The sequence below is a fragment of the Ziziphus jujuba genome, chromosome 7 (assembly GCF_031755915.1).
Source record: "Ziziphus jujuba cultivar Dongzao chromosome 7, ASM3175591v1".
Lineage (NCBI taxonomy): Eukaryota > Viridiplantae > Streptophyta > Magnoliopsida > Rosales > Rhamnaceae > Ziziphus > Ziziphus jujuba.
Genome location: NC_083385.1, coordinates 24,460,653 through 24,476,040, shown reverse-complemented (window position 1 = coordinate 24,476,040; position 15,388 = coordinate 24,460,653). Strand labels below are relative to the sequence as shown.

At 26.4% G+C, this 15,388-nt stretch overlaps 1 protein-coding gene across 1 annotated transcript; it reads right to left on the bottom strand.

Moving 5' to 3' along the window:
- Window positions 1–186: 186 nt before the first annotated feature.
- Window positions 187–4,136, bottom strand: LOC107425588 (uncharacterized). The gene is made up of 5 exons (XM_048480033.2): window positions 3,622–4,136; window positions 2,812–3,313; window positions 2,499–2,700; window positions 1,246–1,770; window positions 187–840 (listed from the first exon to the last, which is right to left on the bottom strand). The coding sequence occupies exons 1-5, from the start codon at window positions 4,019–4,021 to the stop codon at window positions 409–411; spliced, it is 2,061 nt and encodes a 686-aa protein (XP_048335990.2). The 5' UTR covers window positions 4,022–4,136; the 3' UTR covers window positions 187–408.
- Window positions 4,137–15,388: the final 11,252 nt, after the last annotated feature.

Below are 15,388 nucleotides of genomic sequence, written 5' to 3'. Positions count from 1 at the left end.
TAGAAAATTAGTAATAGTAGAATTTCAAGCCAAGTATAAAATTGATAAATGCCTGGACAGAACGACGAATTAATTTAATATATATATATATATATATATATATATATATATATATTTAATGATATATGCGGAGAATAAAAAAGTTGAATAAATGCAGGAGGTAAAAAAAAAAAATATATATATATATATACATATATATAATAATAATAATAATAATAAAAATAAAATTTAATGTTGGATATTATTTTACAACTAACAAATGAATATGATATACATTGTGTTAATAAAAAAAAATGTTTCTGTATCTTTGAAAAGAGAAACAAAAATATACTGAGTAGTTTAGCAATTTATTTGGGAAAAAAAAAATATATATATATATATATATATATATATATATATAAAAGGAGTTTAGACTTTGTAATGCAAGAAGTTAAGATCTTCATCCTCCTGAAGCCTGCGCTGCGAAGGAAACTTGGGTAGGAGGTAAGCAATCTGAAGAGCAGATTCCAAATACGGTGCAAACTTATTGACTAGACTTGTATTTTTATCCTCTGTATTGATTTTGCTGGATTCTTCATTCTCTGTTTTCAATTCCACCACGCCATTTGCTAAATGCAAAACGTCAGCATTGCAATTGTTGTTTCTGATTATTAGGTCTTTCACTGCCGCCCTCTTGTAAGTCCAGCTTCCATTTCTCAAATCGAAGTGATACAAAGGAAGAAATCTTTGTCCATAAATTGCTATGAATTCCAATGCAGTTAAGATGAAATCGAATTCGTCATTCGACATATAGTAGGGAAAGCTGATTCTCGTCCATCCTGGTTTTACTCCTTTGTAGCCCTACACATCATGAAAAAAACAAAAAAAAAAAGAAATTAAGATCCATCTATGATTTCTTATATCTTTTTCAAGTAATAATATCTTTGACCTCTGCTCAAATTTTGTATTAATACAAGAATTTGATCACCACCTGCGAGTTTATTTCTCTGTAGTTTTGAAATTTACTCCCGTATTAACTATGTGATTCTGGAATCAATTGTTGCATTTGAAAACCAATTTAAGAGGGGTTGATAATATTTCCACTAGTTATTACTTTTACCGTGCCAATAAAGCGTTTTGGATTCGATTAGGCCAACAGGTAGAAAAAATCAAAATCTCCTCTCCCCCTATTTTTAACATATGTTAAAAAAAAAAAAAAAAAAAAGGCAAAATAAATATACATTGAGGATTTATCTGTTTTTTTACCTTTAGAATTGCAGATCTATAGGCATGTGAATGATTTATATCAATGTTGAGCAAACAATGACCATAAGGTCCAGCACAAGCACAACCACCACGAGCCTGAATGCCAAACAGGTCATTGAGAAGGGCTGCAACAAACTGTCCATGAAGAGGCTTGTCTCTATTACTGCCTGTCTCTGCCCACATGAAAAGCCCGTCTTTCTTGCTCAGCTTCTGTCCTATACTTTCACTATCAAACCCATTTTTCAATTCATCTGTCAGTGAATTAGAAGAAATGTTGGTGGTAGAATAAATTAGAAATGAAATAATAGCATGTCTTTCAGAACTTGTATTTCCCAAAACTCGAATGTTTTTATTTCGGAGAAGCCTCTCGAGTGCCTTTTCTGCATAGATATGCTCTCTACTCATTATCATTTCGTAACCAATGTATTCTTTAACCCAAAAGGCCAATGCTGCTCTAATTGTTTGAATTATTTGAGGAGTACCACCATTTTCCCTTTCTTCAATGTCTTCCAAATATAATGTGTCCTGATATACAAGCAAATTAGAGTGATATAAAGTTGTGAAAATGTCATTGATTTCGATATGGTAACGAAAAATGTATTATTATAAAAGAATTAATAAATATTGGCTTCTCCCTGAGGGGACAAGTGATCCGGTGGCGCCAGAAAACAAAGAGCTTGAGTATGAAACCACTACCTCCAATATATATATATATATATATATATAAAGTAAAACCATTAGCTTTATAAGATTTGCTTGGGTGGTTTTTATTATTTATTTATATATATATATATATATATATATTGGCTTGTGGGACTCCAGCCACCTTGATTGTAAGTAGGATTAAACCAACTTTATATATTATCTTTATGAGAAAAGAACTGATGCATTCTTAAGTTCGAATCCCATTCTATATATTTATATATATAATTTAAAAAAGTTTATTGGTCCAGCATCAATTGAATTAGGTTGGGAGAGCATTAACTTTCACACCAAAATGGGGTCTTTGGTTTTCTTATTTATTTATTTATTTATTTTTATTGGTATCTAAATTTGACAAGATTTTGCAAGTTGACTTTTAACATCCTAATAATAAATGAAACTCTATTGGTCATAGATATAAATCGCCAGATTAGCCACATATATATATATATATATATATATAAATATCACCAGATAGGTTGACTAATATAAATGGAAGAAAAATTAGAAAAGCAAAATACCCCAATCAAATTTGAATTGAGGGCATGTACCTTTTCGCTTAATCCATTGACATAGTCGACAGTCCCACCACCACATGTTGATGGAGGAGAAGATCTGAGCAAATAAAGAGCCTTGCTCATCAACAGGATTCCTGGGGTCCCTGGTCCACCAAGAAATTTATGAGGACTAAGATAGATGGCATCATATCCGTCAATCATCCCTGATCGCAAGTCGATCTCCACGTACGGACCACTGTACTTACATATGCGACGACATGAGAGTTTTGAAATTAGTTTTGAATCGGTGGCTTTTAGGTTGACTTATAGAAAAAAGACAGTTAAAAAAAAAAAAAAAAAAAAGTACCTTGCGGCGAAATCAAAGCAGGCAAACCCTCCATATTGGTGAAGAAGTCGGGCAATTCCTCTAGTATCTGAGTATGTCCCAGTAACATTACTACAAGCCGAGAAAGAACCTAAAAGAGGTCTATTTGAATCTTTATACTTCTCAAGCTCTACTCGGAGAGCCTCCATGTCTAACAAGCCATTGTCGTCAAGGCCAATCTCTACTACTTCAGCTAAGCTTTGCCGCCATGAAAGGAGGTTGGAGTGATGCTCATAAGGTCCAACAAAAACCACCCATCTTTCTTCACTGCTTAAGCTCTGTATCACCCTTTCACGTAAAACCGAAGGCACCGCAATTCCCATTACCTCTTGGAGCCTTTTAATGGCTGCAGTCGAACCGGAGCCGCAGAACAAAAGTGCATCGTCTTTGCCTCCCCCTAAGCATTTCTTTATGTATTGGATTGCTTCATGCACCATTTTTGTCATCCTCTGTCCCACGTGACTGTCACATGTGTGAGTATTCCCTACATATTGTACATAACAAAATTAATAAAAACGATCCAAATTTTTTTTTTTTTTAATCGCTTGTCAAATTATTTATTTTATTATTTATAATCTTTGTACAAAAGTTAAGAAATGGAAAGGAAAACAAACAAATCAAACAAAAGAATTAAAAATTGTATATACATGAATAAGTTAACTGCAAAATTCGAAACCAAAGATTCATTCAACTTGTATGTAATTTTCATACTTAATAATTAATAATTATAAGTTGCAATAAGAAAATATTGCAAGGCGTATATAAAATGGTAATTTCCAATTAAAGTCATACCATAAAAGGGAAGAACACTTTTGATGATGAAGCGCTCAATATAGTGCAGAGATCTGCCAGAGGCAGTGTGGTCAGCATATGTAAGTCTTCGTTTCCCAAAGACAGAATCAAATTCTTCATCTCCACCAATGATTTGAGAACGAAGCCAAGATAGTTTAAGCTCTGCAGAGTCACTTTTTGGCAAATAAGTCTCAAGCTTTCTGAATGATTCGTAACGATTACTGCTAAGATCATAGCATGAATAATGATAATGATTAGAACTAGAACTAGATTTAGAATTACTGTCTGTCGACTGATGAGGTGATGATGATGACGCTGTGCTGCTGATCATTTGCTTTGAAGCTGATCTGACAGTACTAGTTTGCTTCATGATGATGGACTTCTCCAATTCCAATTCCATGGTTTTAAGAAGAATAACCAGAGAATGAAGAAGAAGAAGATATTGATGGCGGCTATGAGGACTACAATGAAGGAGAAGGAAAAGGAGAAGACGATGATCTTTCTTGGGAAAGAAAATAAAATGTCATACATATATATATATAACACTTACTTGCGGATTTTTGATACTTTATTAACGAATGATTACATGACAAGTGGTTGCCACATTTGTTAAATTTCATTCATTTTATTTAATAGTTAAATTTCTAACATATAACTCCTGATAAGTTATTTTCTATATATAAAATTAATATATAATTAAAAAAGTACATCAGTCCTGTAATATAAAAAAGCACCTAGAATAAACTGGAATAATAGATGTTTAATATAAGTAATGATTATATTTTCAATAGATCAAAATTATATATATCTATATTATATATATTTATATATTGTATGATGTATAAGTAGTTTAAAAAGAAAACGACTTTCCAGTGGGTTAACATATAATATTAGCCAGCGGTTCCTTACAATCAACTGCAAATATTAAAAGAAAAAACCAAATCAGACGGCAACTCTTTTAAGACTAGCTGACAAAGAGAACCCATTTCTGACTTACGGCGGCGCTTCACGCTTTTCCCTGATACTTGACTCTGTGTGTGCAGCGGTTCCTAATATAAAGGAAATTGAATAAAAATATTATACATTAATATAAGTTGGGAATTTTTGTCGCATTTTTTTATCATTATTTTTCTATTCCTATGTAATACTCGTCATATAAAGTTATTATAATAAAAGAAATTAAATAAATAAATTTGAAAAAAAAATAATTACTTATTAAAATGAGATGGGATTACTAGACACTTTTTGCAAAAGTGTTTTTGCAATTTTTTCTTTAACTTGTGTTTTACTTTTTTCTTATATATTTACTTATTCCAAAGGACATAAATTAATGTTTTTAAAATATTTATCAAATACAGAAATCTAATTTTTTTATATCATTTTATTTAACGCTTTCTTTTTTTTTTTTTTTTTGGTTTCTAATTATTTAGTGCTTTCAAAATAATTTTTTTTTATTGTAATTAAAAAAATATTTTTATATATATTTTGTGCTAAAGTCAATGTCTTTCATGTGTTCAGTACTTACGTATTTAAATTTAAAAATTATATCAATATTGGACACATGAGTGGAAGACAAAAAAAATCTTAAATTAAATTTGTCTAAAATCTTAAATTAAATTTGTCTTCGTCCAAATGCTTACCAGTTTTCAATTCCATGAAGATTTGTGTTTAACATCTCAATCTTTTTTGAATTCATTTTCTGCCTTGAGGCAAAAAGAAAGTGGCCACCAAACTGATTGCGCTATTGGCACATCTTTCTGAGTGGGTATTTGCACCCATCGTTTCCAAACATATATCAGCAGGTGTTACTGGGACGTCATGTACACGCCAATATAGAATATTTCAGTATAATTGACCTTTGACTCTTTTTTTTTTTTTTTTTTTAAAAAAAAAATGAGATTCTATAACTAAAAAGTTTAATAGATTACAATCAATTAAAACTAGAGTGCCAATATGAAAACTGGAAAGTTTACCAAATTTTATTTTAATAATGACTAAGTAGGACTTGCTAAACACGGTTAGCCAAATATTCCAGTTGAAGGAAACTGGGACAAGTTGAAAACTGAAGAACTTACACAGTTTTAAACTTGAGGGACATTGAAAAGGTACCCATAGTAAATTTGACATTGGTTTTGGTTAAAAACTATATATATATATATATACATACACATGTATATATAAAATATTATGTGCCAAAAGAGTTGAACATGTCCCTCCTTTTTCTTTAGAATGTGATCTTGACTATGACAACAAAAACAACAACAAAAACAATTTCCGATTGTCAGATCTTTTACTAAAACTGTTGTCTTTGCTGAGAAGTCACACGCCACGGGATTTGAACCTAAGAACCTTTTTTTTTTCGTTTTTTCTGGGAGTGGGCCTTCCATTAACCACATCTAAATGTTTCTATAAAACCACTGTTGTCTTTGCTGAGAAATCACAAGCCACGGGATTTGAACCTTAGAACCTTTTTTTTTTTGGTTTTTTCTGGGAGTGGTCCTTCCATTAACCTCATCTAGATGTTTCTATAAAACCAAGGTCCAACAAAGTGAATGGTTTACCATTAATTAGTGTGTAATATATAACAAAACAAGGAATAAAACAAATGTGCCAATAGAATTGAATATGTGCCTCTTTTTTTTTCTTTAGAAGGTGATCATGACTATGATAAGAAAAACAACTTCAGATTGTCAAATCTTTTATTAAAACTGGAGAGTTTTATGACATATATAATAGGGTGCTAGAATACCTCAGGGAGACCTTGAACTTAAGAAGGAATTAATATTTTTAATTCTGTTTACTGGAATTAGTGTATTTTTTCACAAGGAAAAAAAAAAATCAGTGTATTTATTTCTTTATTTTTCATGTGCAAAAGTAATTATGCTTTTCTATTATAAGAAATTTTATTTACCTTATGTCTTTTCAAGGGATGATCGATGCTGTCATAAGATGTTTTGAAATTTTTAAAATAAGATTGTAAGTAGGCCCAAACGGTTAGAGATAGGCTGCTGACCAATTTTAATTTATCTCGCTCCAACTATATTTGCAAAAATAATGTAAGCAAATTTTAAATCAAAAAATGAAGCTAGAATAAAATGCAAATTGATTTTGAATAGCTTATGAGTAGTTTGTGACTAGAAATTTATATATTTATAAATTATATTATTAATTTAATTATGTAAATTATTTATAATATTAATTTAATAATGTAAAATATTTAAAATAAATAAGTAATATAATAAATATTTAATTTTATCAAATAAATTTAATAAAATAAATGGAATATATTAATAATGACCAAAAAAATTAATAAATTAAATTTTTATATTTTTTTTTATTACAACAAATTAAGTTGAACTAAACTCGAATTTTTTAAAATGAACTGAGTCAATTTTGAGAAAGGACTTTTAAATTTTGACAAATTTAGACCGAACTTGATTATTCCAAAAACTATATGAGTCAAGCTTAAAAATCGTAATATTTGGCTTAGGCTTAGGTCAGCTTATTTATACCCCTAGTTAGAAGGGCTTCTCCTTTACAAGAAGTGTCTATATATAATGCCATGGCAAAGAGAAAATATTCTTTACATTGGTAGTATCAACACAACTATTACCATTTCAAGTAGCTTAATGCCATATGTTAAAAATTTACTTTGTCATTTAAAATTGACTACCCCACTTGTCTAGTTTAAAATTACCAATATCAACTTTGACTTTTATAAAAAATTAAGTGTTTTATGTTAATGTCTTGAGTTTTTGATTATTTATTTATTTATTGCATATAGTTTATTTACTTTAATTATTCGTTAGTGCTTAAGGTAGTAGTTACAGTTTATTTGACATATTAATTAATTACAAATGTGAAGGAAAAAAAAAATTAAAAACCAATCTAACTTTAAATTGTGTTTCATTTTCTATTTATGTTTGTTTTTTCCTCTTATATTTATAGTTAATAAAAATATTTAAGTATCATCAATTAACATTAATAAACCATTAAAGTAAACAAACTACAAACAAATTAGATAAAAAAATAATTCAAAAACTAAACATGTTAACAAATTATATATATATATATATATTCCTTGGATGTTCTAACTTCTGGATGGGGTTCTCCGATAGCCCTTTCTTTCAATTTTTTATTTTTTTTTCCATGACAAAAGCTTGAGACTTAGCTTTTCAAAATAAATAAATAAATAAAAATAGATATATATATATATATATTTATAAAATTAAATAGTGTCTCTGTACATGGCTTGTCATATCTCCATATTTTATTAGCAAATATGATCGTTGTCGCTTCTCTTCACAAAAATATATCCTTCACCGCAAGTAAAGGTCTGTATACGTGGGTTTCTTTGACAACCTTTTCTCTTGTTTAAAGATCAATTAAAAAAAAAAAAAAAAAGGAAAAATTTCATTTACACTCTTTTAATTTTGTCATTATTTTACATATAAACATCAGGATGAGGTTGTCCAATAACCCTTTTTTCGTTCTTATCCATGGCAAACAAAAGCTTGAGGCTTAAAGGTTATATTCCCTTTCGGTAAGCTAAATATATATACTAGAAAACCATAATTTAGCTTTAAGCTAACAATTATATCTCTTCAGGTTTGCAATATCTATGTTTTATCTGCAAATATGGTTGTTGTAGCTTCTCTTCACAAACTTATATCCTTAACCACAAGAAAAGGTTGGCATATATGTAGGAGGATTTCTCCGACAGCCCTTTCTTCCCTTTAAAGATTGATTTAAAGAAAAATGGAAAATTTTCGTTAACACTCTTTCAGTTTTGTCATTATTCCATTTAAACTCTATACTTTTAAAAAAATCATTATTTACATATTTCAATTTTATAAAATTGCCGAAAGAAACTAATCTATTTGTTTTTGTCAATTTTACCAATTAATTTTGATAGTCAAATGTCAAAATCGTATTTTTAAAATGCTATTTAATTATAAAATACAAATGACATGTTAAATTTTTTTTAGTTTTTGAATTAATAAAAACAGATAAAAAACTGATAAATTAATCTGTTTTAATATATATTGAAAACTAAAAAAAAAACTAATGATATTTTTTAAAAAATGTGATATCTAAATTAAATAATAACAAAACCAAAGTAGTATAAATGAATTTTGCCAAGAAAAGGTCTTCTCCATTGATATGACTACAATGGATAATGGACCAACGATTGAGAGAATGTGTGACAAAAAAAAATAATAATAAAATAATAAAAAAAATCATTTTAAAGAAGGGGTTGATATTCAAATATGTTTTGTTTAAAAAAAACTAAAAAAAAAAACGGTGAGATGAATACAAAATGAAAGATCTAGGTAGAAAAAGATAAAACCTTGTTCATTTGCTCTGTTTTGAACTGGATGCAAGTAATTTCTAGTTTTAATATTTATTTAAAAAAAGTCAAAGATTGTCTGGATAATTTCAAATGACTAGAAAGCTGGTGAATTTCAAATAACCAAATTTTTAATTCATGACATCAAGCAACTTGAAGTGCTACTAGCTCACTAATGCATAAAAAAATTTCTCCACCGGATCAAAGTTTCCAGCCACCGGCATTTAACTTTTTGTTAATGATCAATTTTATTCTTCTGATATGAGAAAAAGTGATGGGTTCTTTAATTTCCTGTATTGCCCCTTTTTATAACTTCTTCACCCACCCATTTTTTTTTATTAAAAATAAAATAAAACTTTTTTTATTTATTTAACTGACTTGTGGATTAAACTCATGCCACAAAACAATAGATGGTTTTATATTGGCAAAAAACCATATTTATTCTAAAAAAAACATTTTTTAATTTTTTTTCCTAATTAGTGAACTCTTCATTTTAATGAGTACTAACATAAAATTAATGAGATTAATTGATATATAAAACCAAAATAAGTGATAAAAATCAATCTAACACAATTTAATTACAAATATTAAAGAATAATGTAGCAAAAATATAATCTTTAATTCATAAAAGAAATGCTAACTATGATTATGACTTTATAAAAAGAATTTAGAAATATTTTTCATTCCAAGGAAGAAATATTTTTCATTCCAAGGAAAAAAAAAATAAAAAAAAGGGAAATAACAAATTTACAAGTATCTTGCTATTCCATCAAAATAAAAAGATAAAAGAGTATTTCCAAGATAGTAAAGTATTGCCTAAAAATAGTCACATAAAAAAAAGTAATTATTTAATTAAAATAAAAAAATCGTAGATCCCATACAAATCTAACCATTGTCACTTTTGCATTTAGGCTTTATATAGAATAAAATATTAATAAATGAATTTTCAATAAATGAATAATCTCTTTAAATAAGTAAAATTATTTGATTTCAACTCAATCTAGTTTACTAAATAAATAAATTATTCACGAAATACATAAGATAATAACTTTTTAAAAAAATATCTTTTATGACCTATTAAATATATATATTAATAATTAATCAATCTTATACAAAATAATATATACATATATATATATATAAACATTTACCGTACATATAAAAATAAAATTTTACTAACAGCTTTTGTTTTTTTTTTTTTGTTTTTTTTTTTCAATTTAGGGTAATTTCTCTTTCTACGATACACATAAAAACATCAACAATCCACTTAATCACTATAAATTGCTCTGTCAACTTCTGTATTATTTTTAGCCTTAGTTATTGAATTATCTTGTACACATTAGATCCTGTAATATTCCATATCAACTAAATGATATATGAAATATATATATATATATATATATATAATTAGTAAAATTATTTTTCAAAAATATAAATTCTTTTTATATTTAATAAATATTTTTTTATCAATAAAACAATAAATTATTTATTTATTAATAAACAAACAATCTTTTTAAATTAATAATTTTTTATAATTTCACGGATATTGGTTTTACGGTATATAAGAAAATCAATATATATTTACATGATTTGAAATTATTTAATTTATTAAATTTGCCACATAGACTGTCATAATTATTAGAACATATCCAATAATGCTATCAATTACCAGATTTATTTTACTATACCAGAAAAATAGAAAAGCCACAGAAAAAGAAAATTATCGTCAATTGGTCTGTTTAAACATCTTGTCAAACTAATGTGGAATGAAAAAAAAGAGAAAAAAAAAAAGATAAAAACATTGTCAAGGCGATTCTCTAATCTGTTAAACATTTTAGAATTTTCTCAAAACAAAATTTTTCCTTAAAAAATTAGTTTCAAAAAAGAAAATAAAATAATAAAATATTCAATTAATTAATAGTTATAAATAGTTTTTATGCACATCATCATTAAGAAATAAATTTACAAGTAATTATGCATTTATGCCACATAGATTTAGATAATGTTAATTTTTATACCATATGTATTTTTGCTGTTGAAGATGTTTTTCTTTCTAATAAAAATGTTTATTATAAAAATAAACATGTCAAATAAGTAATATGGACAATATTTTACAAATATTACTTTCCAGTAAATAATTTCTAGAATGAATGTCAAACTAATGTAGCCTAGACATTGTCAATGCAAACGTCAAACTAATGTAGCCTAGACATTGTCAATGCAAACGTTACTTTAAAACATCTCTAACAGTAAATGTGAATTTTTGTTTATATGATATGAAAATTGGTATTATATAAATTTAAGTGGATAAATGTACATTCAACTTTAAAATTGTTCTTGAATTATGATGTATATAAAAACTATATATGACTATTAATTAATTAAATATTTTAATAGTCTTTTTTTTTTTTGGGAAAAGAATTGAAGTCCTAAGAAAAATTTTTATATTTAAAAAATTTTAGAATATCTGACAAACCCTTCAGCATAAAAAGTCATGTTGACAATGACTATTTTTTTTTTAACATATCCACTTGATAAGGTGTTTAAATTGATCATTTGGAGAATTTTTTAAGAGCTGTCAATTTTTTTGATATGACAAAAAAATATAATAATAGCAGAGTCATTAAATATGTTTTTAATTAAAAAATTTTTGAAAACAAAATTTTTCTTAGAGGTTAATTAAATCAGTTAATAGTTATAAATATTTTTTTATACAAATAATAATAAAATAATAATTTTATAATTATACCATCTAAATTTAGATAATATTAATTTTATCGCTATATATAAAACAATTCATATTCATTATCAAAAATATTTTAATATATTTATCATATCTTTGCTATATCAAAATTATATATGTATATTATATACTTAGATTTGACCACATGCATTAGATTTATTAATGTTCTATATATTTTTTAATTTATATTTAATCTAAATATCTAACAAAAATAACTATATAAATTTTTTTTTTGTTACAAATAACAATATAAAATTTTAGTTCTAAGGTGGTTTATCAAACATATATTAGACATATTCATCAAACATGTATAATTATATATAAATGATAGTATAAAAATTTTAAATGAATTTTAAATAAATACGGATAATAAATAATTATTATAAAATTCAATCTTCACAGATTTTTCATCATTAATATTAAATAATATCAATTGATGAAAGTTGTTATATCACAAGTTACATAGTGGTACAGAAAAGCCATACCATGCTATACGAAAATTTTAGATCGGATTTGTGTACGTTAAAATGTAAAATTTCTATTTTATACTTGTTATAATTGCACTGTACAACTGGAAAACTGAAAAAAAAAAAAAAAGTAAAAAAAAAAAAAAAAGGTTCTAATTACATTCATTTGGACACCCACTCATACACTCATCTTTTCCTACATCTACCACGTGTCTTTTACTTTATACAAAACCAAAGCATATTTTAATTAAAACAAAAGCCATGCAATTTAGTTTATATTACGAAACTGTCATTCCTTTCTTTTAAAAAATGCAAATTTAGTTCTAAAATTTTTTAACTAGGTAATGGTGATTTGTTTTATATTTAAAACAAAAAAATTGATAATATTTTATAATTGTTCATTTACTTCTAACTAAAATAAAAAATATAAATTATTAATAGATTTATCAAAGTAATATGATTTAATAACAAAAAATAATGAAGAAAAGTATTGTAGGAATAGAAAAATAAGGAAAACTTAATAAAAAAAATTGAAAGATTCTAATTTAAAAAGAAATAAAATACATAATTGAGATATTTAATTAATTTATGATACATATTTATTATTTTAGTTTTTGAATAGTATTAGTTTTGTAATTATATTATATAAATTTATTATAGTTTTAGTTAGTTAAATAAACAAAACTGACTCGGTTGAACAAAAAAGTGAAATATAAAATTTTCATTGTATTAAAACATTTATTTTGCTTTAGTTAAAGATATATAAATATCAATTTTATAATCAAATTAGATATATTATATAAAACTTAAAAAATATATGTGAAAAAAAAGAAAAAAAAAAAAGAAAAGTGAAAAAAGTTATATAAATGGTATCCTGATTTTGGAAAAAGTTGAAAGCCATGTGTTAGATGAAGAAAGGGAGTTTTACGTTTTCAAACTATAAAACGATGTAGTTTTATGGTTTAATTAAAAAAAAAAAAAAAAAGTTTGAAACCAAAGCCTAAACGCAAAGAAAACAGCCGTTTTTTACCATTTTGAGCAGTAAAAATGGACAAAACACCATACAATGTCTCGCTTATAGTATAGACTAAGGATATAATTTTTACTAAGTGACATTCAGTAATTTATGTTTTTCAATATGAATTATACGCAGTTTGGAATAAAATATTCCATATGTTACATGTAATTAAGGGTTTGGTGGACACATAAGATATCTGATGTTGTTCATTACAATCAAGGAAGAAAATATTGCCGAAATCATCGAAATGTCGTCGAAAGTTTCGGGTATCGCCAAGCATTGACACCGATAGAGGGGAGAAGAAATTTCTGTCAGTGATGTCGTGGAAACATCACCGATTCCGTGTAATATCGTCATTGTTGGAAGAAATCGGTTGAAATTTCGAAAAATTTATGGAAATCCAATGGAAAACTAATGGAAATCGACGAAATCTTGGCTACCTTTGTTTCTCATCTCTTTCGATCTTTCCCAAAACCAAAAAGGTCCAAAAACCGACCTCAGCCAAAATTTCACCGATTCAATTGAGAAAAAGATGAAAAAAATTCTAGAAAAATGACCAAAAAATGGAAAATATGAGATAAAGAAAATAAAAAACAAAACCAAGAGGGGGAAACTATAAAGGGAGAGAAAGATGATACCAATGAATCTAAAGATGGATAGATTTGATGAAAACCCTCGTCAAGGGGCTGCGCAAGATGTTAGGACCCATCCATTCGACTTGGTACTCACCGAAAACGGCGATCGAAAAATATAATCCCCATCAGTTTTCATGATTTTCCGGCGAACCTAAACCATTTTACAGCCGAATAAAGGTGGCTATAAGTTCCTGGGAATGTGGATATCAATTTAGTATAAGTATTTTTTGGTGGGTGTCCAAAAATGAAAAGAAATTGTTTATGGGAGTTGCTGCCGTAAGGTTGCTGGTTTCTTTCTATTTTCTTTTGAGTGATCGGGAAGAAGATTGAAGAGGAGAGTGGAAGAATGAAAAATATCCCCAGTAAAAGGAATAAAAAAATTAAAAATTAAAATAATTAAAAATAATAAAATATTAATAATTTAGAAAAAATATATATACACAAAAATAGTTAACGGATTGACGGATTTTAATTACCCAGAGAAATAATATTTTAATAATAAATTGTACAATACATAAAAATGGTAAATGGTAAATGGCAAATGAATTGTAAATGGTAAGTGCTTTGCTTACATATTTCTACTATTTGCCCATTTGTTGTTGTCTTTGGTTAACAAAATAACCATCATAATATTATATTCTATTTTTTTTGTCAAAAATAAACTGATTTTGAAAAAAAAAAATGGATTCTTTTTTTTTTTTTTTATCTTTTTTAAATTTAGTTTTTCAAAATAGTTTAAAATCAGTTAATTATAGTAAAGATATTAATAAATAATTTTTTGCTACTATAATATGAAATTGCAGATTATATAGAATTAACAAATCAATTTAAAACATCAAGGAGTTTTTTTTAGTATTGATGATGTATTATAAATTATATTTGATAATTTTATATATCTTAATATTATTTATTAAATTTTTTATATTTTGGTGATAACAAATATTGTATTTTCTTTACTCACAATAATTTTTAATATTTATGAACTATATTGTATTTTCTTTACTCACAATAATTTTTAATATTTATGAACTATGTTAATATCTTTGCATTCTAATTATTGTATTTTTTTATATTATTTTATTATATTAATTATTTTATATGTGAAAATATATATTCTAAAATTAATATTTATAATTTTCATAATTTTATCGATATTTCCATCTATATCAATATTTTTATCGATATTTGCATAAAATTTTATCTTCGATATTAAATACCGATATTTTTATCATTGATTACAATATTACAGAATATATACATATATAATCTGGACCCATGTCGAGGTGTCATGGTTTCCTTTCCATGTTAAAACAAAACATCCCAGAAATCGAAAGGCATTGGATTGAGGGTCTAGACTGCTGTTGGTAGTGATCCGTGACCCGAGTTTTGCCAGCTGCCAAACTTGGCCAGATAAATGCCATTGCACCTGCCAAAATAATGCCTTACTATCAATAATAGCAATTAAAAACTATTCAATTTCTAAATAAAAAGTAATGATTTGTGACAACGCAAGTCAAAAAGACCGATATTGCAGCAACAAAAAAAGTCAAAGAG